This window comes from Ochotona princeps, chromosome 9, assembly GCF_030435755.1.
Source record: "Ochotona princeps isolate mOchPri1 chromosome 9, mOchPri1.hap1, whole genome shotgun sequence".
NCBI classification, from domain to species: Eukaryota; Metazoa; Chordata; class Mammalia; order Lagomorpha; family Ochotonidae; genus Ochotona; species Ochotona princeps.
Genome location: NC_080840.1, coordinates 9,110,419 through 9,138,331, shown reverse-complemented (window position 1 = coordinate 9,138,331; position 27,913 = coordinate 9,110,419). Strand labels below are relative to the sequence as shown.

The following is a 27,913-nucleotide window of genomic DNA, read 5'->3' as shown; positions in this document are numbered from 1 at the left end:
GACCGCGCCCATCACTGCCACTTCACACCACTGAGTCAGGCACTGGCTGGCTGGACATGAACCACCATCCGTGACATCCCCTAATGCTCACTCTGATGTTAAGATTGTTATTGCCCTGTGTAGGCAAGGGGAATCAACCGATGCTCGGGGAGGCTAATGCTCAGTGTCTTATGTTTTTCTGATCCCAAAGCTTGAACTCTTAACCCCCTCCAACCTGGCCCTCAGGACACAGGGAACTAATGGCTGTGGTCAGCCCAGTGAGGCCACCAAGCTGCCACCTTCAGTGATTAGCAGTAACTGGGCTGTAGGTGACAGGATGCCCCTGAGGCTGTGACCTAGCTCACACTGGTTCAGGAAGTCCACAGCCAAACCTTGGAAAATGTACCTCTGGCTTCTTAGGGCTGTGGCGCTGGGCAGGTGAGCACTGTCCAGTCGCACCTTACCTACTGAGTTGAGCTCAGGAACTGGGGTCTAAGGGAACTTGAGAAACACTCATGTGGGAACTTTCTGGAAAATGCTGCCACTTCTTTGAATTAGAAACCTATCTTGCTGGTTGCTGCTTGCTTGACGGCTGCTGTGCTGGCAGAGCACCTGGGTGGGCCAGCTCTGACTCAGTCTTTCACAGAGGGTGGCTGGGGGGGACACAGTAGCGGCCAAGAGGCAGCCCAGGGTCACGGACAGCAGGTGCTTGGGCCCAGACAGCAGGGTGCCAATCTGGTGTCTGCCCATTACTAGTGACTTGCTATGGCAAGTAATGATTTCACCTCTCCATGACTCAGCCTCCAAGTCTGTAGATGGGCAATCAACAGCTCTTGTCTTCATGGTGAAAACTACAGCCCTGAGGTCACATCCCTCATCTTGATGCGGCCCACACGGAGCCCTGTGCCGCCTACCTGTTGGTACCACTGACAGATGGGCACCACCGCTTCCAGGAAAGCAGGCCTGGATGCGGGGACCACACCCCTCAGCACGGCATGGATCAGGTGCAGTGGCATGGAGTAGGAAAGAAGGGTTTTGGGAAGGCCTTGCCTGCTCCAGCCGTTTGCATGCACAGGGACCTCATGTCCCAGGAGCCTCTGAGAACAGTCTCCAGGGGCCTTCAGAGCAAGCTGCCACCTCCCTGGTTAAGTCCCACAATTCATCAGGACTTCCCCCATCTCTCCCAAGCCCGAGAGCTTCTCAGGGAAAGAATCCAGGCCTTGTTATCACAACCACAGGCCAGACATTCTATTGACCCAGAGGATGTTTGTGGGATCCAGAGGCCACGGGTGTGCAGTCTAGGTTAGCAAGGTGTAATGGACTCCATTCTTCCTCAGGCTCTGGTGGAGTCCAGGCCAGATGCTGAATCGTGTGTGAGTGGATGCTTGCTCGGCCCTAGTGCACCTGCTAAAGAAGTGAACCTGTGAGCCCAGATATTCTGCCTCTGGTGGAACTGGCATCTTCTAGCGATGCTGGTTCCTTCTGGCTGCTCTGCTTCTGATGTAGCTCTTTGCTGGTGTTATAGCAAAAGAGTGGAAAATGGCTCAAAGGCTTAGGCCCCTTCTGCCCACGTGGGAGATGCAAAGACTCCAGGATCCCAGGCTTCAGCCTGCCCAGCCCCCATGGCTGTAGCCATTTGAGGAGTGAGGGAGTCACTGGAAGATCTCTTTCTCTCCTTCTCTTTCCCTGTAACTCTTTCAAACAAACAAAAAAATCTTTTGAGAAAAGAGTTTCCATTGGGAACTTCTATGGATACATGGAGAGTAGGCAGGGCATAACAAGCTGGGTTATCCTAGTCGTCATCCTCAACCTCTTACACACACACACATCTACACACTGAAAAGCAAGCTGTTGCTGAAGCCACCAGCCCGAGGGTTCCCACCGATGGCCTGGGCAGCCACTTTAGCACTGCAGGCTGGCCTCACACACTGGTGGCAGACAGGACGTATGCAAGATGTACAGCAGGCTAAGTTTTGAGTTAGTCATTTTGTATGCCTGCAAACAATGTTATAAATATGCAAATGACCCCAGATAGAAAAAAAGGGTCCCTTCACCCACCCCACACAGAGGAACTCACCCAAAGCACCTGAGGCAGTTGGGCAGAGAAGGCTCGGTGGCGACCTGGCTCTGGGGAGAGACTCAATTCTGGCAGGCTCCATCAGTTTTAAGCTTCCGACCTGGATAACAACCCACATAAGGGATGGGGAGCGGGCTGCCCCAGCAGACTGTATCAGCATCTGTCAGCTCCTCTAGCAGTACACAGGCTCTCGGGATCACCGTGCCCGGGCGTGTGAACGGGCAGCACAGCACCCAGGCAGCGCTGACCGACACACAGGTTCTCTGCTGTGGACTCAGCTGCTCCCCACAGGCACAGTTCCCTCTGGTGGGAGCCTGGGGCCGGGGCCATCCTCCTCAGCGGAGACCTCAGCCACTGGCGGCCCAGAGGCTCTTGTCCGCGGGGAACGCTCCCTAAGTCCACTTTCTATGCTCTGCCAAGTAAGGCACATCGCAGGGGCCTGTTCAGGGCACAGCGAGATGGCGCAGGCACAGCCTGTGCCTGGGTCCAAGGCAGTGAGACAGGCACAAGGCCCATGCTGGGCACTGACTGGTGCTGCTGCTGCCTGTTAACACACAATCCTCATGACAAGCAGGTGCCTCACCCTTGTCACGTGAACAAGAGCAGAGGAACGGGAGAGGACCGAGTACTGAGGTGCACCGCGTGCAGGCACAGAAGCTGCGGGAGTGACGCGCATCAAGTACAGCCCCTACACACAGCCCCTACGCACAGGGCGGCACAGGGTCTCCTGGCCCAAGACGGGTGGGGCTGGCGCTTGGCCCTGCAGTCAGACTATCTGGGACGTCTGCCCCTCATACCAGTCTGTGGGTTTGATATGTGGCTGCATTCCTGGTCCCAGCTTCCTGGCGAGGCACGAACAATGACGCAAGCAGCTGAGCTCCTGTCACCGTGTGGGACACCTGGGTTGAGTTCCTGGATCCCAGCTTTGTCCCATGTGGACAACTGAGGCCTAAGTGCGCAGATAACCTGCCCTCTTAAAAAAAATAAAGAAGGGTAGTGGACAACTCACAAAATGGCCCGATTTCAAATGTTTGGGATCAACCGAGAATATATTTATTTAAAAGCAATTTTAAATATTAAAAAAAGTAGAAATGAACACATACAATACTGGACAACTCACATTAAATACATGTGAAATGACCGGCGTGCCGCTGTGTGACACTAACACTCGAGGGAGAACTCGGGGCTTCACTGGTGGCACTAGACTCCTGTACAACACGGACAAGTTCTAGGCCATAAAAAAATAAATAGTGATCGCTGTTCAACAGTAAAACAAGACACACTCTATTTGCAGAATAGAACTTGTCCTTCTGGAGGAAACAACTCATTTGCTATTTTCTTTGTAAGGTTCCATACTTTCAAAATACTCTATCATGTACAAAATCGCGATAGTGCCTCACTGGGTTATGAACAAGATCAGATTTCAACCTGACAAGATAGCCCAAGGGTTTCTATTAACGTTCCCTATGTCCCACGGTAAACTGCATTAGCAAGAACTCAAACTCTTAGGAAAAGCAAACACAGGCAGAAAAAAAAATAGTAAACGCTCAAGTGTAAGTTGTTACAAAATAGGAAAGAGGCATCTCATTTTAGACATGTAACTCTTTTTGCTGTTGCTTTAAAACCTGTTTATTTTGAGATCAGCTGGAAATAGTCTAGGCCACAAAAACCAATGGCTCCTGAATGTAGCTTTACCCATGTGGAAGAGCAGCTGCACAGGTCACCGCCCGCGCAGACACCCGTGTGGCCTAGTCGCCCAGGCGGCCAGCCACAGCCCTGCGTGGGGACCTCGAGCTGCCCAGGGAATGCGCAGGTGCCAGGATGCTGAGGAAGCTATTGCTGGAACTCTCCTACTGCAGGGTGGTCAGAGAGGCTTCTTGAAGGAGGTGGCATCTGAATCCTGTGTGTAAGCACTTCAACAGAACTCAGCTGTCCACTGCGGATTCTGCGTGAGGGCTCTTCCTAAGGGTGTGGTAAGGAGTTGTGCTTCTGTGAAGTTAGCTCTTCTCCTTCAATGCCCGGATCATCTGCTCAAAAATGCCAGTTCCCTGTGCTGTCGCCCTAATAGCACCAGCAGAACACCACCCGAGTCAGGGCTCCGCGGTCCTGGGAGCCCCGGCTGATCTACACCAGAGAGGTCTTAGCGAGGCCGGGATGAAGACACGGGGTGGACAGGGGCTCCTGGCGGGGACCGGGCTTTCACTGGTTCACTCTCAGCAGCATGCAGAGCCCCGGTGCGCATGGTGACGTGTCCACAGGGATGGAGCTGCACACTGGGACACTTACCTAGGAGTAGGCATGCGCAAGAGCACGGGTAGGGGAAGCTGGATTTCCACTCTTCCTCCCCAACCCCGAGTAGGCATGCACAAGAGCACGGGTAGGGGAAGCTGGATTTCCGCACCCGGGGACCTGACAGATGTTAACGTTCTTCCCCTCGATTCCACCCGGGGAACAGAACTGAGACCACACCTGCAAACGGACAGACTGGATGTCCTGACACATTCGGCGGCTGCTGAGCCATCGCAGGCCAAGCCGATCCACACTCCTGAGAAGGCCAAATGACTGACTAGAAACGAGCATTGTTGCAACCTTATAATTTCTGCTTTAATGGCAATCGAGTTTAAAAAAATGTACAGTTCCACTTATCCATACTATTCCTTTATAAAAGGCAGATTTCAGGTAAGCTTCTAGATGCATGCATAATGTTGAGGCTAGTATTTTATGGTGGTCCTTGGTTCCTGAAAGCTGAACCGCATCAGTCATGTTTAAACTTTTGTCCAAATATTCATGAAGGATATGTTATTTTTGCATAATGAGGTAATCTCAGGGGCGGGTACTCATCATTGTAAGACTGGGTAAATCCACTCATTAAACTGGCATGAGGCTGTGTGCATTTAAAACGTCACAAGGACTTTGGGGTCAGTGGGTGAGTATTTCGCTGAAGGAGTAACACTTCTATGGAACTGAGCACTTCTCTGTAATAAATACCACAGTAGGTTTGTATAACTGTAAACTGTGTACACAGATAGGTCACTACGGGCTGCTCTGTCACGGAGCTGAGTTTCACCTGCAGAACAGAAGCCACCTCTTGGCTAATGTTGCATTTTCAGTAACACAACGAATACTGCATTGTTAGGAACAGAGAGTTAATTCTATGCCTTTCAACGGTTCTGGAGACCACTTCTACTTGCAAAGCCAGCGGTTCCTATACTCTTGTTTGTATGTAAAACAGCAGAGAGAGAGATAAAGAGCAGGAGAGCGAGAGAGCGAGAGAGAGAGAGAGAGAGAGAGAGAGAGAAAAAAAGATGGAAAATAAGTGCTAGACGCCAAGGATGGCTTTGGCAAACCAGTAAGGCGTGCTGGGTCCCAGTGCTACCCTAATACTGGCAAAGGAAGAGGACCATAGGGTATTTGTAACACACAGTTTGATTCCTTCCCCGAGTTTCTGACTCTGTAACAGCAGCTATATACACATTGTGCACCGGACTCAGTCCACGGAGGCAGCAGGCTCGAAGGGAGGAGCTGGACAATCCTGTGGTGCGGCGTGATGCTAGTCGGACAGGATGTGGACAAAGGACACTGGAAATACCCCCTTCCTTTCAGGCTGTCCCTCGATGTGCCCAATCTGCAGGGAGAGAGGGGCTGGTCAGGGAGGCGCAGGCAACAGGCAACTCCCACAGTGTGCCCCAGCCTCAGGCCACAATCCTAGATTTGATCTGAGGAGACAACAGCAATACGGCGTGGGCCAGCACTCCGTCCTGCTGAGCATGTCCACATGCTGCCCTCATGCGTCCGTGGCAGCCTGAAGGGTGGGCTGCCCTGCCCAGGGCCTCATGGAGGCCTCTAGCTCTGGTGTCCATTCTCTGACCAGGGCTTGGCTTTCCAGTGTCGGAGACCTCAGACAAACCTAGCTAAGCCTCTGTGAGGACCAAAAAGTCCTTTCTTCGGGGGCCATGCATGATTACATTGCAAAGAAGGGGTGGGGCGGGGTCAATGCAAAGGGCTGCCATGTCCCAACCGGGCTGGCTGCTCCATCTGAGTGTCCTGCAGCGCGTGCCTCGTGAGGGAAAGAGACTGTAGAACCTCAGCACAGGGTTGCACCATCTCAGCGTCACTGGCATTCTTCACGGTGCTGGGGGTGAGGGGTGGAGGTGGGGAGTTCGCCTGGGCATTGCAAGATGTTAGTGGGGTGTCTGGCTTTACTGCCTGGGTGCCTGTTCTGACAATCACCATGTTTTTAGGCTTTGCCAAATGTCCCTAGAGAACCAGGCTGCCCCATGAGTTGTGAACTACTGCTTCAGTTTAAGCAAAATGCCTATAGCTGTCATCTGACGCAAAGTCATTCTGAAGGTGGGCCTGCATACACCCATGGGTGTGCGTGCGAAAATGAGTGTCTCTGGGCATAGGCAGGTCCTGCTGTGCCTTGCAGGCTGTTTTCCTGGAATGTAGAATGGAGACCCTCTGGGAAGGAGGGGACTCAGAATGCCAAGGAAGTGGGCTCTCCAAGCTCAGGATGGGAAATGATCAGCAAAGCAAAGCAAAGAGGTGGCTGCCCACAGGCCCCTGGCCTGGCAGCTGCAAGCCGACAGGTGGGCTGCCTGTGCAGTCCCCTACAACCTTGGCCTCTGGCTTCCAAACAGGCCTGAGGGGAGCACACTGCTGCCTTTCCTTTCTAACACCTTGGCAGCAAGTTTTAACATAAAAGCAATGTTCACAGATATAGAGGTTCTCACCTTACAACGGTGGGTCTGACCACATTTTTTCATCAAGTAGAAAGCACACTTCACATCCTCCTTCACAAGCCCCCAAAGCGGAGCCTTCGACACTCCAGAATGTTGTGTCACTAAACTACATTTCTTAAAGGGCTAGGTGTGGTCTGTTTTGACTTAGAAGTGTTCTGACATATGATCCCATTTTCAGTAGACCATGGGCTCATGAGAAAAAATGCTCAGCATAATCTGAGGGACTCCTCCATTCTCACGGAATCCCTGAAACCACAGGAAGAAAGCATCAGGCTTCCCAGAGCGCATCTCCAGACGGCAGCAAGGACTGAGGCCGCACTGCAGTTCAGGCCTTCGGCCTGGATTCTGGGCACAGTGTGGGAGGGTGGGCTCAGGACTTGGGGTCGAGTTGATCTGCAATCCTGACCTTACCTGGGATCCACACATTCCTGTGTGGCCAAGGAAACGTGACCAACTTTTCTGAGCTCTGGTGTTGAGTCTAAAACTGCTGACTTCTCACAAGGCATATGATGCACTGGGTGGACACCCCAGTTCTGTCTGCAGCGTCTGACAGCGGCAGGGAAGACCCTTACTGTGGTCTGTTGCTGGGGACAAGACACTGTGGAGGATGAGTCTGTGCTGAGGGGTCCCCGTCCACTGCTGCGCTGGTCTGCCCACAGCTCAGGAGCAATGAACAGATGGAGGTCACGGACAGGGATGCGTACGTACCCACCACTCCTGGTCCTCTTCCCCTGTGACGATAATCACTTCTCCTTCGATGAACGTGAGCTCGTCGTCATTGTCCGCCTGGCAGTCGTAAATGGTCTTCACTCGTCTCACTTTGTTTTTCCCCTTAAATAAGCAAACGGAGGTTTGACTGAAAGGATGGACCGAAGGCAAAAGTACAGAATTCTTTGGGCAAGTGACTTAAGCTCTGTGTTATCAATTAGGTGTTACTAATTTATTCTCAACAGAAAACAATCAACAGGAGTAGGAATCAAACCTCAACTTCACCGAAAAGCACAAAGCGCTCAGTGCTTCCCCCGCTATAACATCAGCTTACAGAAATGACAGCAGTCTAAAAATGCTTTTAGGAAACATGATGGAAAGCAAAATGTGCAGCTTTTGCATACTGAATTTGCAGCATAAACAAATTTCTCAACTCCCTCATGCAAAATAGTCAGTACATGTTGGTTTAACACAGCGGGTCAGCCTGGGCTTGGGGGCGGTTCTAGGCACTTCCTAAAATAGCTTTCACTTTTGACTGGTTCTGAGTTGGGCTTTTTAAGTTGCTGGATTTCCTGTTCTTTGCAAATACCAAGATGGAAACAGAGTCATCACCTCCTGGAGACTGTTTAAGATGCTCAATTAAAAATGAGCAATAAACAAAAGCAAGCTGGGACAGGCCTTTGGTCCAACAGTTAAGAACGATACTAGAATCCTTGGGACCTTAGTACCTAGCTCCTACTGCTGCTAATGCAGCACTGGGCGGCCATGGTGAGGTTCTAGTGATCGAGTTCTTGCTACCTGCATGGGAGACCCAGATTAAGTTTCTAGCTCCTGTTTTGGGGCTTGTCCAGCCCCCAGTTATTACGGACATTTAGAGAGTGGATCAGCAGATGGAAGCTCTGTCTCTGATTAAAGGGTGTGTGTGTGTGTGTGTGTGTGTGTACAGCGGAGGCAGTGGGATGGCTGGCCTTGTGGTTCAGAGGGTGGAGCAGGCATCCCCTGTCAGCTCTGGCGCTATGCCTGGGCTCCAACTCCCTGCTAAAATGCCTGGGAAGGCAGTGCAAGCCTGCCCTAGCACTTGGGCCCCTGCTATGCACACGAGAGATTAGGTTGGATTTCTGGCTCTTGGTTTTTTATGCTGGCTGAGCTCTGGCTACTATGGCCATTTAGGGGAAAAAAACAATAGGTGGAAGATCTGATATTTTGCCTTTCAAATATGTAAATAAATCTTTTTAAACAAAAAGGCAAGCTATCTCTTTAAATGTTTTGGGCCAGTGACTTTCTGTTCTCTGATTTCTCCCGTATTCACCTTCCCCCACCTCTAGAGGTGTGAGAGGCCTGGCAGCATAGAGGTGGTGGGACATTGTCATTTCTACTCTGTCAGTACTGAGCAGGTGAGGACAGAAGTGATACAAATGACTTGATACAGCATTGCAGCAAAGGCTCCAGTCCTGCACATGCTCACCTGGGCTTGGAGGGTTGTGGGAGATGCCCCTGGTGGACAGCAAAGCACCCACCACGCCCAGTGGGCCCGAATCCCTGGGAATATGGGTTGCCTTTTCTTATCTGCCTTCCAGTGGTGCTGTGGCACACTTAACACTGTCTTGGTAATAAAGTGTGTGTGTGTGTGTGTGTGTGTGTATAGCTGCCACATAGGATGGGGGACTTGGGGTCTCTCCCAGGACCTGTGTTTGGGCTGCCATGGGGTGCAGCTCTGTGCAGGACAAACCTACAACTTTCTGGAGCACCAAAGACTTAGGAAACAAGAACTTTAGCATTAAGATGAAACTGATCAAATGGCAGAGTAGAAAGCATTTCATGAAAATGATGGAATCTGAGACTGATCAACCCTGTCTGTGGAAACGTTTTTGAGTTTCTGGTCTAACCTATGCAGAACGATGTAGAGACAGATACTGATTACATAATGACCGTCTGAAGGCTAAGGGGCTAAGGGTCAAACTCCGTGCTGTCACGCTCAAGGCTCTGGGGGCAAGTTCATGATCTCCTTTCTGTCTTCAACAACACTGAGGGACAAGACTTAGCCTGCCAAGGTTAAATGCAAGACCTTCAAAAAGTTTATGAGGAATATCTGTTTTGAAAAAAAAAATGTGTGAATTTTCATATGTATTTTTTTGGCATCAAGATAACCTTGTCTTTTAATTCCACTTTCCGTGAACTTTTCAAAGTGTGCCCATGGAAAGCAGTGAAGCACGATCTTGAAGCCTATGTGACGGAGTCCGAAGCTCGTGTCAGCAACCACCAGGCCCCACATCCACGATGCTGGACCGTGGGCGTAGAGCACAGCCCCTCAGGGAGCAAGCACTTGCAATGTGTAAGCCACAGCACACATACTCCCCACTCACACTCAACAGCAAGTCTGAACTTCAGCACCCACTCACCGTATTGATTTTTCTGGGCAGTGGTATCGGCGTCTCTGGCAGAGTGGGCGTGATGAGGTCGTTAGAGTCCTCAGATGCCTGTTTTTGGATGGTATCCCTGGACTGCAGATTTGGGGAGAGATCCACTGGGTGTGACTTCTGTGTGACTTCTGGTGGCTTGGCTAAGACATCCCCAGGCTGGGATTTTGCCAGCAGGTCTCCCAGCTGTGGTTTGGGGGGCAGGTCCTTCATCTGTGGCTTTGGAGGCAAGTCTGAGAGCTGGGGCTTGGGGGGCAGGTCGCCCAACTGGGGCTTGGGGGGCAGCTCTCCAGGCTTGGGGGGAAGTTCTGCTGGCTTCAGGGACAGGTCTACAGATGGTGTCTTTTGTGGCAACTCTGCCACCTGTGACGGCTTCTGGAAGATTTCGGGTGCGACACTGGTTTTGTCCAGGGACAGATGATGGATGGTATCTGTTTTCCTTAGTGCCACTGTGGGAAACAGTACAGAGAGGTCATGTGAACAGAGGAGGTGGCCACCTGGCAGAGGCACAGCCCCGAGAGAGCACTGCCTTAAAGTGTGCACCTGGATGTCTCTAGTTCTGGCTCTAGTAATTACCACCTGTGTGACTCTGTGCCAACTACACAACCTCGCAGTGCCTCAATACTCTGATGAAACCCTACCTCCTAGGGTTGCCATAAAGATTGTGCAAGTTAGTACAGGTAAAGGGTTTGGTGCCAAGGATTATACGAGAGGAATATTATCCGCTAGATTCCTTCAGGCTAAGATGTCTATTTTCATTAATCTCTGCAGCTCTGACTTGTGGCACTGTGTGTTCAATGAGGAGATGACTAAGGCTCACTGTCTGAATCCAGTGAAGGCTTTATCATTCAAGTAAAATGCACTCAAAGACATTCTTGGAGAAAGAGAGGAAAGCAGGGAGTGAGCAGGAGGAGTGAAGGAGGAGGGGTGAGAAACCCCAGCGTGAGCTGCTCTCACAAGGTGTGCTGAGCTGTTCTTGTGTCTGGCCTGGCCTGGGCAGCAGCATCCCTCTGAGACCTCACATGCAGCGACACCTGCTCATGGGCTGCCCTGGCGTTCCAGCTGACATGGCTTGGCTCAAAAGGCTCCAGTGGACCCACCAGACTTCCTTTCTTGGGAGTCTGAAATTCGGCAAACCACACTCTGAGGCAGGCAGGAACTGCACAGTGGTGTGGACTGGGGGAAGCTGGGGAACTCCCTGGAGCGATAGTGCTGGGAAGTCTTGCCGGGAGCCAGGCTTGAAGGGGAACAAAAACTGTGATACTGGGAACCCTCCAAATATTTAAGCTCCTTTACCTCACAACATCAGTTCCAGCAAAATGTATCCTGAAAAATGACCAAAGTCATGCACCACGTACCAGGATGTTCAGCACAGCACTATTTACAATGAAAAATGGTGAGCTATCTAAATGTGGAGCAGAAGGGACAGCTGAGACAATGGAATACAACACAGCCAATACGAATTACACTGCCACGTAATTAATGTCACAAAAAATATTTCCGATTTATGGTGTTAAAAAAATCAGCTTAAGTTAAAAAAAAAAAGCAGATTGCACTCCATCCTGACAGGCTGCATCAGCCCCGGCCTATTACAGGGACAGAGTGAGGCTGGCTGGGCCTCCACTGGGAACAAGGGGTGGGGTGGGGCCCCTCCTGACACCAGCTTTCTCACTCTCTCCATACCCCTCCCCTGTGAAAATCCACTTCTTCACCTTCCAAGAGAGGTCACAGAAGGTCCTGTAGACACAGAGCAAGCAATGACCGAACCTAGTTCAGGAACAGCTGGGGCTAAGCAAAGGATGAGCATTCCACAGCATCTGTCAGCGTGTGAGCCAGGACTGAGGGCACAGCAGTGGACACAAGTCAGTTGCCTGCTTGCTGGAAGCTCACGTTTTAGAGAGGGGTGAGCACTATGCACAAAGCATATCAGACGGGGCAGACAGGAAAAGCAGGGGACGGGAGAGGCTATGCTCCAGCATGAGGTGGGTGGTTACTGGATGGGGCTAGGGGGCAGTCACACCTCTAACAGTGAGATTTACACAAAACCTGCAGGAGGAGAAGGTTCCACCAAGCTGGTATTCAGGGCATGGTGGAGGGCAGAAATGGTGTAGGCAGAAGAAGCAGGCAATGGAAAGGCTGTGAAGCCACAGTGGGGTGAGGGCTGCTCAAAGGAAGCTATAGGCAAGCGCCACTGCTAGAACAACCAGGCAGGATGGCGTAGGTGGTGGGTTTCACACCTGGTGAGACATGAATCTGCCAGGGCCACTGCAAGAACTTAGACAGGGAAGCCTTGGATTGTTGGTGACACAGCAGTAACAGGACTGAAGCCTTCAAGTAGGCAGGAAGCCCCAACAGTCCCAACAAGGCCTGGGTCACTGTGGAGGACATGGTGAGAACACCTATATTTTAAGCACAGTGAAAGGAAGAAGCAGAAGGATCTGCAGGAACTGGACACGTGGGCTGTGGGGTAGGAAGGTCTCTTAGGTGGGATGAGATGGGAACCCTGGGAGGAGTGAGCCAGGAGATGAACCTGCAGCTTGTATTCAAACTGTTATCTGGAATGATGAGGGCACACAGAGCAGAAGCTGCCTAGGACCACAACCTGCAGCACCCCAAGATATGGCCAGAGAGTTCAGAGGTGAGGAGGAACCTGTGCAGTGGAGACGAATGGGGACATGGCCAGGCAGGGGGAGCAATGGAGAACATCAGAAGCCATGGAGAGCCAGGGGAGGAGCAGGCCGAGACCTGGCTGCTGGCCGCTGGCCGCTGGCCGCTGGCCGCTGGCCTGGTGGAGGGGGCTCTTGGCTTTGGGCCTCACAGCAGATCATCTGAAGGTCTCCGGAGGTGGTTTTACAAAGCCCGAGCCCGTGTCTGCTTAGCAATCCAGATCCAGGGTCCAGCTGACAGGACCACAGGGGAACACGTTCATCTAACCCCCGGGGCTGCAAGCAGCAAATCTCAGCCTGGACCCCATGTGAGGACAAGTTAGCCAGTTCCTCAACAGTCTACCAGCAAAGGAGATGATGGAAGGAACATGGTGATGTATAGGCCTCAGTGTCTGCTCCTTATTCAAAAACTGTTTTACAACAACATTTTTGAGATAATTAGAAATGTGAGCACTGAGTATTAGATGATATCAAGGATTTTTTTTTAGGTGTGATAACGAAATTACATGTGTATAAAATGACGTCTGGCTTTTACTACAGAATGACTGGGCCTACCTGGTAAGTATTACGGATGAGCGATGAGTTTCTGGGTAGGGTGGAAGATGCTACCATGATGTGCTGTGAGGTAGTTTTGGATGAGGATACCTTAAAAAGTTTCTGGAAGGAGAAGACATCTTGTCTTGGTGATTAAGCTGCCAGTTAAGACACCTACACGCCATGTCGGAGGGGATGGGTCCGGGTCCTGCTGACACAGACTAAGTAACTGGACCCCTGTCATCCACCTGGGGACTGGGACTGGGTTCCCAGTTCCCTGCTCGGGCCTGGCCCCACCCACCCTAGCTCTGGCAGGCCTGCGGGGGAGTGAACCAGCAGATGGGAACTTCCCCTGTCTCTTTTTGCCTTTCAAATTACAAAAGCAAATTTTTTATATTAAAAAAAGTTTATGGGGAAAGAAATTAAAAGATTCTTCTGATGCAAAAAAACCCGAAAACCATGTATAATTTTTTCATAATATGTATTTTCCATGAACACTTGGCATATCTTTTGTATGTGTGGATTTGACACCTTTTTGTGTATCAAAACAAATCAATTATTGTATTTCCCATGAACTTTTCAAAGTACCCTCTGTACATGTTTATTATGAGAAATTTCAAACAGTTCAAGAGCAGAACTGGGGTAGAACAATGGGGAGGTTGGACATGAGCCAGGCTGGGAGCTCTGTCTTCAGAGGACACACACAACAGCGAGGGAGGGTGTGGCAGGTGGGGTCTCCCTGTGCTGACTCACTGAGAACGCAGAAGTCAAGTCCTCCTAAGCAGAGAAATTGTGTGAAGGGGTGGGCTGGGAGGGCATGCGCCCGGACCGTCAGGAGCACAAGAGCATGCTATGAGGCTGGTGGACAGGGAGACAAGCCTACCACCTTAACTGGATGCTGCTCCCAGCCACAGCCAGCCAATGGATCTAAGTCCAGCAAGCAGGGCACAGTGCAGGAGGGGTGGAAGATGAGGGAGAAATTAGGTGGTAGTTTTGGTGATGGGCTGATGCCAGGGAACAGAGGCTGATGAATGGAGGACAGTGAGTAGGTGTCAGCAGCATGGAGGGTACCAGAGGGGCCTGGGCATTGTTGTCTCAGCAGGCTGGAAGCACAGGTGGAGGGATTCAACGACACGTATGAGTGACACAGGGCAGACTCTGAGGCAGACTGTAGAAGGGGCACATCCAGGCAGTTTGTCTCAACCACCTCTGAGATCAGGGTAACTGGGCAGTCACCAAGACCAAGCACAGTCACTTGGCAACCTTGGGGAAGCCTTGCATTCTGCTGAGAGAGTGAGTCAGCCATGCCGGGGCTTCCTTGTGTTCCTGCACAGGGGTCTGGCCCCACCTGACCAGACCATGACCTTCCCAATACGTCACCTGACTGGAGAACTTTGAAGAGGCATGGCTTTCAGCTATCCACCCAACACTGACTCTGACTCAAATGAGGTCAGAGGTCTTGCTGTCAGCACTGACAAGGCACAGAGCCACCCTGTAAGTCTCCTGTTGGCCCTACTGTACCTAACGTGGGCCCTGCTGCCTTACAGGGTCATGGTGAGGGGCTAAGGAACTGTGTGCCTCTGAACGTACCACCACAGAACAGTGGGGACACCACAAGAAGACTGCGCTTTTGGTTTTGCACACAGAAAGCTCGACCAGGATTAAAATGCGGTGCACGCCCCAGTGTCTTCGGGGTTTACCCCGCTGTCCTTCCAAGGCCTAGGCATTGTCCCACCCCCTTCCAAGTGCAGGGGCTGTCGCAGAATGGAGTCCTCTGCCACCCAGCTCCAAGGGCCTATTGAAGCATGACTTTCCTCGGTCCTCACAAACCTTACACAGTACAGCAGGTGTTATTACTTCAGTCTCTAGAGCAGGAACCTGAGACTTGGGAGGCCACATGGCCAGTGGTCTAAGGCTTCAGAGCTACCAAGTGGCAGAGCTGGCACTGGCTCCAGGGTCTCTTGTATTTACTTGACAGATGGTGACTCCAGGGAATCACAGGAATCTGCCTTCTGAACAAGTGTTTACGTTTTAAAAGGAAAGTACGGCCATGTACCGAACTTGGGTTTATGAATACCTCTCTTTGCTCACAAGTATTTACTGAGTGGCCACTAGATGCCAGGTGTTGCTCTAAGCACTGATCAGTGAACAGGAGATGAAGATCTCATGCGCTTGGAAGGTGTAGTGACACTTGATCACATGTGAGCGTGAGCAAAGAGGACTCTTACCTTTCTGAGGTAGTTTAGGAAGTACTCTTGGGCCAAGGGCAGTCTTTGCAGAACTGGTGCTGATTAATAAAGAAGAATCACTTAGGATCGAAAAGATCTGTCATATCATTAGTAATATAAAGAAATCCACGACATTTACAGAATTACTTAAAGAATCTTTCCAGGGCTCGGTGTGACAGCCCAGTGGCTAGGGTCCTTGACTTGCATGTACTAGATGAAATTCTAATTCTGGCTGCTCCACTTTCCATCCAGCCCCCGCTCCCTGCTTGTGGCCTGGGAAAGCAGTTAAGGATGGCCCAAAGCCTTGGGACCCTGCACCCGCGTGGGAGACCCAGAAGAAGCTCCTGGCTCCAGATCGGCTCTGCTCTGGCCACTTGTGGAGTGAACCAGCAGATGAAGATCTTTCTCCTTGCTTCTCCTTCTCTCTGTAAATTTGACTTTGAAATAAAAATAAATAAATCTTAAAAAAAAAACTTTTCAAAATGTCTTTAATGAAAGAATTTCTATCTTCCATATTTCTCCTCTGGGAGGAACATGAAAAGGATGGCAAAAGCAAAGCCTATTAATGACAAAGCCAAAGCTTTCTTCTTTCAAGTTTTTCCCAGAGATTAAAGTTTATGAAAATACTTACTGGCCCTGCCCAGAAGGAACCCCTTTCCCCCATCATCACAGCCAGCCCTCTGAGCCCATTTTAAGGCAGGGCACGCACAAAGGGAGACAAGTGGCTGACAGGTGGTCCAGGCTGCTCAGTGGTGGCCATGCCAGCTCAGCCCTGGTGTGGGGATGGAGGGGCAGAGCCCTCGCTTCCTCCCCTGTGCCAAAGCTCACCACTGCTCTTGTGTTTTCAGGTCTCCAGGCTCGCTCAGGCTGTGGCTGTCAGGCGTGTCCAGGAGTAGGGGAACAAACGCCCAAGCCCCAGGAAAGGAAGTCTTACCACACATGCAGTGTCTGTAATCAAAGGTGGCAGCCGTGGCATACTGCACTTTCCCTTTAGCAGCAGCCAGGGGTAGTGTACCCCTGAAAAGGTGGCAGCCAAGCTGTGTGACCCAGGTCCACTAAGAACCTTTTTAGTCTCTGGGTCTGTGCCCTTGGATGGCCTAAGCGCTGGCACTTTTGACTACAGTTTCTACCTTAATTGGATTTAATGGAAAAAGACAAGGCCGTGCCCACCATAAAAGCTGAAAAAAATAAAGGGTGGGGGGAGATGCATGTGTTCCCCTCTCCTATCCTGACCCTCCAAAGCTCACAGGGGTCTCTTTCAGAGCTCCCTGGGAATCCTCCCAGCCATGGTGCATGGAGGAAGCCAGGCCTGTGGCAAAGCCCCTACATTACACTAGCAGCCAAGAAGAGAGCGCCTGGGTTCTGGTGGCACAGCCGCAGCTTCTTCCCAGGGGAGCTCAGTGAGTGTGAGCACGCCACTGGTGCTTGGTCACATCCTGCATGCCAGGGCCTACAGATTCAGAACTTCCTTACACAGGAGGCTCTCAATCCATCAGCTTGCACTCAGGGCTTTGCCTATCTGCAAGGAACATGAGGCCACTGCTGCTGGTGGCACTGCACGTACATGTACACACGTGTGCCTGTGTGCAAGCTTGTGCGTGGGCAGGGGAAGGAAAATTCGACAAATCACCGAGTTCCCCCCAGCTTGATCTCCTTTAACAACACAATACAGATGCCTTCTGTATCAGACTCTCGGCCCACTCTGGAAGCAGGTGGCCTAAACTTCAGCTGCAGGACCGAGGGAGGCCTAAAAGGCAGTATGCGGGGAGGAAAGGGAATGCGAGGCGAGGAGGACTGGGGCCCAGACAGCCACTCTGTGGGCTTTCGTTTCCTCATCTTGTAGGAGTCAAGACGACACAAACGGGTCTGCCTCCCAGGGCTGTATAGCTTACAGGAGACAGCGGCCACTGAAGGACATGAAGTTCTGATTTTCCACCTACAGCAAACACTGGAAAGCAACCCCTCTACACCAGCGGGCTTTGGGTCTGGAAATGACTTTCTGTGTCCTAATCTCAGGTCATGCCTCTAGAGAAAAACCCTTTGGTTTTTCTCAGAGCTCTCTGTAGAGTCCTACAGGGAGACACAGCTTTCCAGCCCAGCGCAAAGCAAGTCTTCTGCCTGGAGAACCTAGGAAGGTTCAAACATCCAGTGTTTGGAAATCTCTGGGTTATTACATCAGGCTTGCTCTGAGTATGTATTTTCATTCCCAAGTCTGTAGGAGCTGTAAGATTTCTGAAAACATAAAAACTAACCAGAAGAACTTGTTCTGACAGGCACCTTGCGGAAGGACACTGTGTGACTCTGTGACCATCAGGGAGGTGGCAGGTGTCCCCTACCATGGCAAGGGTGGAGTTGTGCTGCCCTAACTCAGCTGTGAGATGCAAGCACAAGCTGAGCATCAATGCCTGCTTTCCCACAGCCAGCAGCCCACATTTCGAGTCACACTGGCAGAGTCACCAACAGCCATGCCCACTGCAGGCAGGAGCTTGACCTTGCAAGGGCTACTTACCTTGACTGCTGAGAGAGCCCTTCAAACTTGTTTGCAGTCTTACTTGAAGATGAGGAGCCCACATCGTTTCCTATGAGGAAAACGACAGGTGAGAAGTTGCATTTGTGACATGGGATACATGGGTGTGACAAAGAGACAGGCACTCCTCAGGCTCCTGTTCATTTCTGGCATGAAACCAAAACTCACTTCAGCCCTGTTCTGGGCTTGCACAAGGCTTTTACTGCTGGAAGAGGAATGTGTCAAAGCAGCATGCAGCCTGGCAAGGCCGCTGAGAACTCAGGACCTGCTGCTGAACCACTGGCCCACACTGCTTGTCCTTAGCCTGGGGACAGAAAACCAGAAATACCTCCAACTCACCTAGTGAGTCTCGTGTTGGGAGACTACCTTCTACCAACCAGTGAGAAACACAGTAGGGATAACTGGTGACCTGCTGGCAAGGCCGCAGTCACTGACCCGCTCATGCTTGAGCATGCATGCTGCTTACGCACCCGTTATGAGCAAGGCATGATGTGGGGCGGGAGGCATAAAGCAAAACGTCACTGCTCCCGCAGCTGAAGTTCTGCCTGGGAGATTTATAATGAACTCTACTGGCAATGTAGCATTAAATGAATGCTGAGTCAGGTGAGTTGCTGTGAAAATGGAGTGGAAATAGCACACAATGTCCCTAGGGGACACGGCACCCAAACAGTTGAACATTGTAGCTGGGAGAACTGGGGGAACAGGAAAAGCAGAGGCAGATAAGTGTAAGGGCACCTTGTTCAGAGGCTCAAAGACTGGTTAGAGGAAAGTGGAGCTGCCTGCTGCCCACTCACAGCAGGGCGGATGCAGGGCACTGCTGCGGCCCCAAGCTGCCAGGTACTCAGCAGGGCCTGTGTGGGAATGGGCAGGAGCCTGCTTGGGCTCTAGTTCTTGCCCTTCCAGCGACTGCTCTGCAAACTCCAAGCATTCTCTTCTTTTGGCAGAAGAGTTCTCCTGTGAGGAAGGGCTGGCTGAGCAGCTCAGAAACAACAGAAGACAGGGATGAGGAAAAGAACAGCACAAATCCTTCCACTACACAACATTTCTGCTCAATGGCACCAACAGTGCACAGTCTGCTCCACATCCCAGCAGCCGAGACCGGCACCACTGCTCCCCGTCAAAGGACAAGGAAGCGAGTCTGGTGCATGAATGGCCACAGGTTCTGCCAGCAAGAGAGATGCTGCGTCCTGGTCACAGATTTGTGTGTCCCGCACGAAGGCCCGACGTCCCTGGCAGTAACACCGACGTCATTTCAGCAACAGCAAGAGCTGTTTCCTGAGCTCTTCCCATGAACAAGGTACGGTGCTCAGTAACTCAGAAGTCATCACGTTCAGGAGATAGGTAAGAACCACTCGCACACGCTATGCAAGTTTATGAAGAAAATAACTTGCCCAAGGTGAAGTGACTGGGAAGGCTCAGATCATACTTTCAGGGTCTGTTCTCTGAACTCTCTTGCCTCCTGGGCCCACTGAACATACTCAGCTGGGAAGGCTGGCAGGCAGGTTAGGACCGGACTTCCTAGACAGAATATTCTGTAACTCCGGGATATCCTCACAGGAAGGAACAAACTAATGTGGCATTACCTCGTCCAAAGACCTCCAAATTATTTTTGCTTAATTTTTCATAAGATATTCTTCTATCAACTTAGCCCCATGAGTTCATAACTTAGTATCTGAGAACTCAGTTAAATTTTGTGAAATCCACTGAGCTGGGATGGCCTTCAAGGCAGGTACTTCTTCTATGCTTAAAATTGAGTCTCCAGAACTGGAAATCAATTCTCATACATTTAGACATAATTGAGCCCTAACAGCCAAAATGTTTGGAGGAATAAGCTGCTGCATTTGCTGATTCCCTTCCCAGGTAGAACACAGCGACCCAACGGTGCCTGAGTGCAGCTGACACCAGCGAGGCTGCTGAAGCCCCAGCTCTGCGTGGTCACTGTGATGCCAAACAGAAGAATCATCAGGCCAAGACGGTGTGGCTGCCCACCACACATAGGCCCAGCTGTCCAGAGTCCTCACTGTCTGCCCTCCTGTCTGCCCACTTGGTGTGTCCATTCTCCAGAGACAATGTTTCCACGATCCTCTTAACCGTGCCTTTTCTGTTCATTCCCTCAGTAACGCTTTTCCCATTCATTCTTGGTGAAATCCTTTGCAACCTTCCATGAAGCTCTCCCAAGACCTCAGAATTCGCCTCCTTCTTGAGGGGTGGCTGAATGTGGATTTGGGAGCCAGCCCACACTGGTTCTGATTCTTGCTGCAGCGATGCTGAGTGATGAGCATGACGTGGCGTGGTGGCTTCCTCCGCTAAGCTGCCCTCCGCTGCACCATGGTGTTAGCAACAGGAGCCATAACACATGCATGGGGGCATTAACAAAATACGCTGCGGGTGTGATGTGGTGCTAGCCCACAGAAAACAGGAAGCAAACGGTACTCTTCACTCATGGATCTTTGATGGAATCTAACCACATGGACTTCCTGAGCAAGTGGACACCTCAACGACAGAGACACTGCTCCTTCATCTTTCCACTTCACTTCTAGCATAATGTTGGCACAGACCAGCAAGGAGGCCCTTGCTGAAGAAAGACCCACAGTGCCAATTAATCAGCTTCCCTGCCACAGTGTCAATCTTCACACCCGGGTGGTGGTGAGGTTGGCAGCATGGCAAACACAAATTCTACCAGACTGAGAGCTAGGCAAAGGTCGCCTGGTGGGCCTTGGAAGAAAAGCATGGCTTAGAAAAGATCCTGGAAATTGGGGTCAGTACCTTGGCATGGTAGGCTAGGCCTTTGCCTTGTGCTAGTGTTCATTATGTGCACTGCTGGTTCAAGCCCTGGCTGATCTGCTTCTGATATGGGTTCCTGTTGGTGTGCCTGAGAGGGCTATGAAGGATGACTCAAGTACTTGGGTCCCTGATCCCAAGGGCAAGACTGGGAGGCACTAGCATCCTGGTTTCTGCCTCTTGTAGTTATCTGGGGAGTGAATCAGTGTATGGAAGTCTCATTCCCTATCTTGCCTTCTCATTCCCTACCTTGCCTTTCAAACAAAAATAAATAAATATTTTAAAAAATCCTAAAAATCTGACATGATAGTAAAAGAGGAGAATCCTATAGCAGCAGTTGTGTGTTTTCTCACTGTGTAGTTTACATGAGAACTTTGGTGTATCTCACAGATGTATGTTATGACAGCTGGGGATAGAGGCCAGACAGGCAGCTGAGGAACTGGAGGCTCAGACTCTTGGCCACTGATAATGCTCAGAGGATACAGGTCACCAGCCTGTGTGAAGAGAGTAGTGCCTTGGCTTGGCAGGTCCTGGGAGTCCTCTGCAACAGTGTCAATGGCTCCTGGAGTCAGAAGTGGGTTCAAGCCCCAGTTCTGAAGTTACTGCATTAGTGATCCTCTGTTAGTTACTTGGCTTCTCTGTGTTTCCATTTTCTCATCAGACTGGGACAATAACAGTCATTATTTTATAGGATGGTTATTGAGGTTCAAATTTAAGTACCACAGGACCTAGTTCAGGGCAAGAAAGCTATACATGGGAGTAGACACTATAACATCCAGAACTGTGCATGCAATAGGTTTGAGGTGAGGAGAGAAGCTGGCATGAAAATATGCTACCAATCGAAGAAAAAGATGTTTCTTCCCACAGGCTCCCAGGCAAGGCAATACTAATTCCTATAAGCTATGTACTAGCTGGTCATCTGAAACGCAAGAAGTAAACCCATTTCTGGTACAGTTTTTTCATCTATTAGGTGCTCTACATTGAACACAAATGTATCCCAGTGGTCAAAGATAAAGAACAAAAAAGATTTCTAGAGGTGAATGAGCAGGGATTGGCGGAATCCGGATTCAGAACCAAGCTTTCCAAAATGTTCGCCCATGTGTGTTACAGCCTCCCCAACAGCCACAGCACACGTTCCTCTGAAGACCAAAGGATGAGAGCAGTAGAAATCTGTGGTCCACTTCTGGCTACTGAACGTGACCTGACATGCTTTTGTACAGAGATAATAATGCCGGGTTCATCTTTCTCTGCTACTTCTACTCTTCTGCTGTCCTCATTTCCTCAGCACTTACACTGTTTTAAAATATGCTCATCAGTTATAAAGTAGGTTATAAAAAGCAGAGAAAGTTTTAATGAAATGAAATTTCAGAAGTCAGAGGCCTATTCATTTTCTTATCAAAAGTCTGCCTGAGAAGTCTCCTGAGACAAACGGCTGCTCTCATCACAGAGGAGGGACTGCAGCAATGTGATGCCTGTGCTATTTTGGGCACGAGGGACATTGGGATTCTGGCAGGGAAAAGCCTGCAGGGGCCATCCCTGCCTGGGCAGAACTGGAGCTGCACGCATGGCGCCATGCCGCAGAAGGATGAGATGGTGCTGAGAGTGGAGACGCCGCCTGCTGGGCTACGCACAGAGCAGAGTGGCACCATCAGTGGAGCCAGGACCTGGCAGTCATGGCCAACAAATGAGCCGAGACCCAGAGGTGCCCAAGGAGACCAGAAACAGGAAAGAGGTGGGAGAGTGCACCAAGCATACAAGCTTCCAACCTTGATAGGTGAACTTTCCTCCTTGTGGTGGACGCAAGAGGCTGCAGAGAGAAAATGACAGACAGAGAAAATGGAGAGAGAGGGAGGATGAGAAAGATCTTACTATGGTTCATCTCCCAAATGCTTTCTGTGACTTGCACTGAGAATTGGCAACTAGGCGTCTTGCATGCATGGCAGAAACCCAACTGCACGAGCCAGCATCACTGCCTCCCAGGGTCTGCACTAGCAGGAGTGGGATCAGGAGTGGGGCTGGAATTGAATCCAGGCACTCCAATACAGGATGTGAGCATCCCAGGTGGAGACTTGAACTGCTGTGCCAAACACCCCATTTCTGCTATGTTAAGACTGCAAATCCTTGGGACTTGTTCTAAGCAGCTTCAGGAAGCCGGTTTCTACCTCAGGTGTCTACCATCTAGCAAAATGCTAGGCGGAGAGTAAGAAAAAAATAGCTGACATTTACTGGGGACTTTTCCTTGGGTCCCATGCTTTAGTGTCCTTTTCCTTTAACCTTCACTCTAGGGGTTCTTTAGGTGCTAACACTAGCTTCATTTTTAGTTGAAAAAACTGTGATACTGAACAATCTGGATACTTGGCGAAAGGTGCAGGGCTATCAAGTGGTACCGATGAGATTAGAATGAGGCCGTATGGCACTATGGGCCACATCAGACAGTATTTCGGATGAGAACACACCCGTGTGTTCTCTGGTTAGGAGGTTATGAACCAGGCATGACAGGTGCAGGAACAGACCCACTGAGATGCCCTGCATGCCAGAGGAGGACAAAGTGTGAGTGTGATACATAATTCGGGAGTGCAGGGTGTCTTCTAAGCAGGACCCAGCAGATGAGGTCTTGAGGAATGAATGAGCATAAACAATGAATATAGAGGCTATTCCACATTGAGGGCATCCGAAAAACAATGATCAAGGGCCCGGCGGCGTGGCCTAGCGGCTAAGGTCCCAGCAGCTCCACTTCCCATCCAGCTCCCTGCTTGTGGCCTGGGAAAGCAGTCGAGGACGGCCCAAGGATTTGGGATCCTGCACCCACGTGGGAGACCCGGAAGAGGTTCCTGGTTCCTGGCTTTGGATCAGCGCAGCACCGGCCTTTGCGGCTCACTTGGGGAATGAATCATCAGATGGAAGATCTTCCTCTTTGTCTCTCCTCCTCTCTGTATATCTTTGTAATAAAAATAAATAAATCTTAAAAAAAAAAAAGATAAAATCGATGATCAGATTTGGAGGAAGGAATGAGTCTGGGAATGTGCAGAACCTCAGTGTGGCAGCTAGGTGCTACTCGGCTTGGGAGAGCTCAGAGCTGCTTCTCTACTGTGTCTTGATGCCGGCTACATCCCCCAACCCCGCTTTCTGACAGCCCAAGAGCCCTCATCACCATGGGCTGAGGAAAGGCCACAGCTGCAGGGGAACAGAAAGGCAGTGGAATGATGGGCACAGATGGAAGCCACAGGCACCATGGAGAAATGTGGCTTGGAGATTGGCATGTACCTTCATGGGCAGCCCCTGCTTTGGCTTCTGGATACCATGTCAGAAGGAAACAGGGGTCAGGTTCACCGAGTAGTGATCACACAAGATAGACAAACAATAGACTCCAGCTGCTGGGCCCTCTAAGTGTGTTTTAAGTGTACTGCATGCATGAAGCACAGCCTTGATAAGTGTAGAATGAGTGTTCAGCCTTGTCTGTGATTGACCATCAGAGTCTGCGTCATACAGACAATCGCTCCTTCTACTGAGGACAGACTTCGATTTTTCCTTTTCAGGTTTGATGGCAGGTGATGTCTCTGATGGGTAATAACTTGATATGCATGTTAATAATAGTACATAAATATATATAACTTTTACAAAGAAATAGCAGGCTTATTTCTCAGTGAAAAAAGTTCTGCATCCCATCAGTATAGGGAGAAAGAAAAGGCCAGGTACCAGTCATGTTGCTTAGTGATGAGAAAGGAATCCAAAAAAGTGATGAGGGTCTGGTGTGGTGGCTTAGCAGTTAAAATCCTCATCTTGAACGCACCGGGATCCCATAGGGCGCCAGTTCTAATCTTGGTGGCTCCACTTCCCTTCCAGCTCCCTGCTTGTGGCCTGGGAAAGCAGTCGAGGACGGCCCAATGCTTTGGGACCCTGCACCCATGTGGGAGACCTGGAGGAAGCTCCGGGCTCCTGGCTTCGGACTGGCTCAGCTCCAGCCCTTGTGGCCACTTGGGGAGTGAATCAATGAATGGAAGATCTTCCTCTCTGGATGTCTGACTTCCAAAAAAAAATAAACAAATGACAAGTTTGTCAGAAAATAGAAGTTGGGTAAATTTATTTGAGGAATGCTTGAGCCTATGTAAAGTGATTTACAGACATCACATAAGATTTTACACAGAAATAAAATCAGCTAGACAAGAGGACAGTTTCATGAAATTTACAAATGCTAATTTGTGAATTGCATGAAAACCTAAATAGGACAGGATTTTCAGTGGAATGTTACTGTGGAGACAAAGACTCCTTCTGACAAGATTTGGGGACTCCTCAAGGCCTAGGAATGTGGACTGCACATGGCACAGGCAGTCCAGACTTTCGTGCCATGTGCCCACGTGCCTCCATCATTACTGTCGTGGTTGTTCCTCTTGCAGATGAATCCCTTAAAAGCCATCTGAAACACCTCCTCTGCGAGGCCTCCCCGAGCTTTCCTATTACTGGGCACACCCACAGGTTTTCTATGGTATTCACTTACCATGGTTGTCTGAGAGCAAACAGTACAGATTTTCAGTGTCCGGGTCTGACTGCTCTCAGGTGAGCATGAGCTCTGCGAGCGTATGGACTGAGAACGCCCAAGCACTCAACACAGGTGGGTTCCAACATGAGCTGAATCAACGAGTGAACAGCTAAATACTCCGACACATCTCCCATGTGCACAGCCACCCACCCACACCCTCGCTGTGGCATTTGGGCTAGGTGGTGGACAGGTGTGCCAACCTGCAAGTGGACAGTATGTTTTTTTTTTCCTCCAAAAATTCAGAACAGTTGGCAGAGGCTTTTTGGCGGTCTTTACAAGCATTTAGCTGAATTACCTAACAGAATGTTAAGCACAATGAAACAGGAAAAAAAAAAAATTCCTGCCGTGAAACTCTTTGGAATTGATGAGCCACGCAAAACAGCACATTGTTTCATCAACAATTCCAGGCAAATCAGTTGTGATAGGGTGACCCAGGAACTGCTGACAGCTAGCAGTAAAGATGGAAATTATGCTCCTTGCAGGTAGAAATGAGCCATTTGCGATCAACGTCATGGAAGAGATTAAACTAGCTGACTCTTGGTAAGTTTACTTATTCACAAGTGTTTACTGAACAGTTGTGTGCTGGGCACAATTCCAGGCTCTGCAAACACATGCTAGAACAAGACAGACAAAGTTTCTGCTGTCACGGCACTGACAGTGGGGAGACGCAGTACCCAAATACCTTCTCAGTGGGGACCAGAGGCCCGGAGGAAATGGTGTGAAGATGAGTAAGGAAGAGAGAAGGCGGTGGGCCAGGGAGACAAACATCCACATAGACACAGGAAGGATAAAAGGGAAGCAGGTTTTCATTGTATGCCAGCAAGCGGAAGGCCCTCAGGAGAGACAGGAGGGGGTACCCACGAAATGAGGGAAGATCTGTGGGGAGGGCATAGTCGCGTCAGAGGGGATGGGGGCCAAGGCCTCGATCGCACAGACTCCTGCTCAGGCCACACTGGCTCCTGGAGGCTACCCAGGCTCCGGCAGGCCACAGCAGAAGCTCAGTGGGATGGCTTTCATGGGTGTTTGGGAGAGAAGGGTAACCATGACCTGGTTTTATAAGATCTTCTGGCTGTTGCAAGAATAGATCACTCGGCTTTTCTGAGCCTGTGTCCTTATTGGTAAATAAGACTGACAACATCCGCCACAGAGAGTTGCTTTTCTGACTGAATGAGATTTAGGGAAGTCCAGCACCTTACAAACTGTGGATAGCTTTCAATGGCTCTAAGTATACTTCACATCATTTCTTGGGCCTTCAGAGGTAGTCTAATTACAAGCATCAGAGTCCTCATCCAAGATGTGTGTGGTCTGCTCATTGCCTGCATGTGCTATTATCCACTGCCCAGTGGAGTCCCATGCACTGCCTGGCCCTGGGCAGCTTTGGCCCTGACTTTGGGTAACTTACCCCAAGGAACTGCGCCTTTGTTTGGGGGCCCATGAGGTAGTGGGCTGGGAGGGTCAGACAGGGTTCTCTTGTGTCCGGGTGGTGGGGGAGGAGGCCTCTTCTTGGATAGGGTGGAGCTGCCACTAGAGGTCTGGGTGCTTAGAGGGAGTGTTGAAGGTGGGCCAGTTGGACCTGGAAGGAAATCGAATGGGGGCAGCAAGGTTAATCCCAGTGTCAGACACAGAACAACCAGCACGCAATTACTTCCAGACATTAAAATGTGGTACAACACACAGAGACAAATGTCAACGGCTGGACAAGGCCAAGTCCATCAATCCAACAGCTCACAAATACGAGGTTTTAAGAAAATGTTGGCTTAAAAAAAAAAAAGGCAAATTACAATGAAGGGAATTTGAGTGTGTGCTTGGACGACACAAAATGCTGGTCAACACAGAATGCTAATGGGTTTAGATCATCACTTAGGTACAATGGGGGAAAGAAAACACATACACATTTTAAGCTGACAACTCACTGGAATCATCACAAAATCTACTGAGGAAGGAGCCTCACAGCAGTACCAGCACAACCAAGAGAGAAAGAGCGAGCACTGAACAAGCTACACCTCCCACGGCCACAGCTTGGGGCAGGCAAAGGTTCACAGAATAGGACTTTTCTCTCCACAACTCTTTGAATAAACTGCCTGAAGTTTTTCTAAAATGAAAAAACAAAAACTTTTCTAAATAGTGAAGGACCTAGTGTGAAGAGTTACCTGTAAAGAAAGGAAAAATCCAAAAATAGTTTTGCAGTACTAAATTATTCTAAAAATCATAAACCACCTAATGCATAGGAAGCCTGGACAAATTATATAAATTAGACATTTATTTCTCTCTGTATATATTTTTAAAGGATTCAACTTCCTCCAGTAACAAAGATCAGGTAGGTAGCAGTAATGATAGTGATATTTCACATACACACAAAAAAACATTACTGCAAAAGTTGACATTTTGAATTTTTTTTAAGAAAACAAAAACAAAACAAAAACCTGAATCTTGTTTTTAAAAGCAGCTATGGGAGTAGGACATGTGTTCTTGGGGCTTTTTTTGTTTTCCCATTTGAAGTGACACTATACAGTGGTCAAACATGCTGCTGGGCACACTGAAAAGCATTTCTTTATGGAATATTACACCAGGGGTATGTTGGCACCAGATTTGTGGACAACTTGCTTCTGCAAACATTTAGGGAGTGGGAAAGAAAAAGGGAAAGAAACAAACAAAAAGCTAAGGACACTGCCACACCCAATGTTTAACACCGAATAGTAGATACCTGATGTTCCAGA

At 50.0% G+C, this 27,913-nt stretch overlaps 1 protein-coding gene across 3 annotated transcripts in view; it reads right to left on the bottom strand.

Annotated features, from left to right (window-relative positions):
- Window positions 1–5,464: 5,464 nt before the first annotated feature.
- ASAP1 (ArfGAP with SH3 domain, ankyrin repeat and PH domain 1) overlaps window positions 5,465–27,913 on the bottom strand; it is a 338,316-nt gene continuing 315,867 nt past the window's right edge. For 2 of the 3 annotated variants that reach the window (XM_058668479.1, XM_058668480.1), the window contains exons 25-30: window positions 26,599–26,769; window positions 17,861–17,930; window positions 15,352–15,410; window positions 9,906–10,372; window positions 7,507–7,629; window positions 5,465–5,681 (exon numbers count right to left, since the gene is read on the bottom strand). In XM_058668479.1, coding sequence (XP_058524462.1) covers window positions 5,607–5,681; window positions 7,507–7,629; window positions 9,906–10,372; window positions 15,352–15,410; window positions 17,861–17,930; window positions 26,599–26,769 — 965 coding nt within the window. In that variant the 3' untranslated portion in view covers window positions 5,465–5,606. The remainder of the gene's footprint in view (window positions 5,682–7,506; window positions 7,630–9,905; window positions 10,373–15,351; window positions 15,411–17,860; window positions 17,931–26,598; window positions 26,770–27,913) is intronic. The other variant, XM_058668481.1, reaches the window with a different exon arrangement.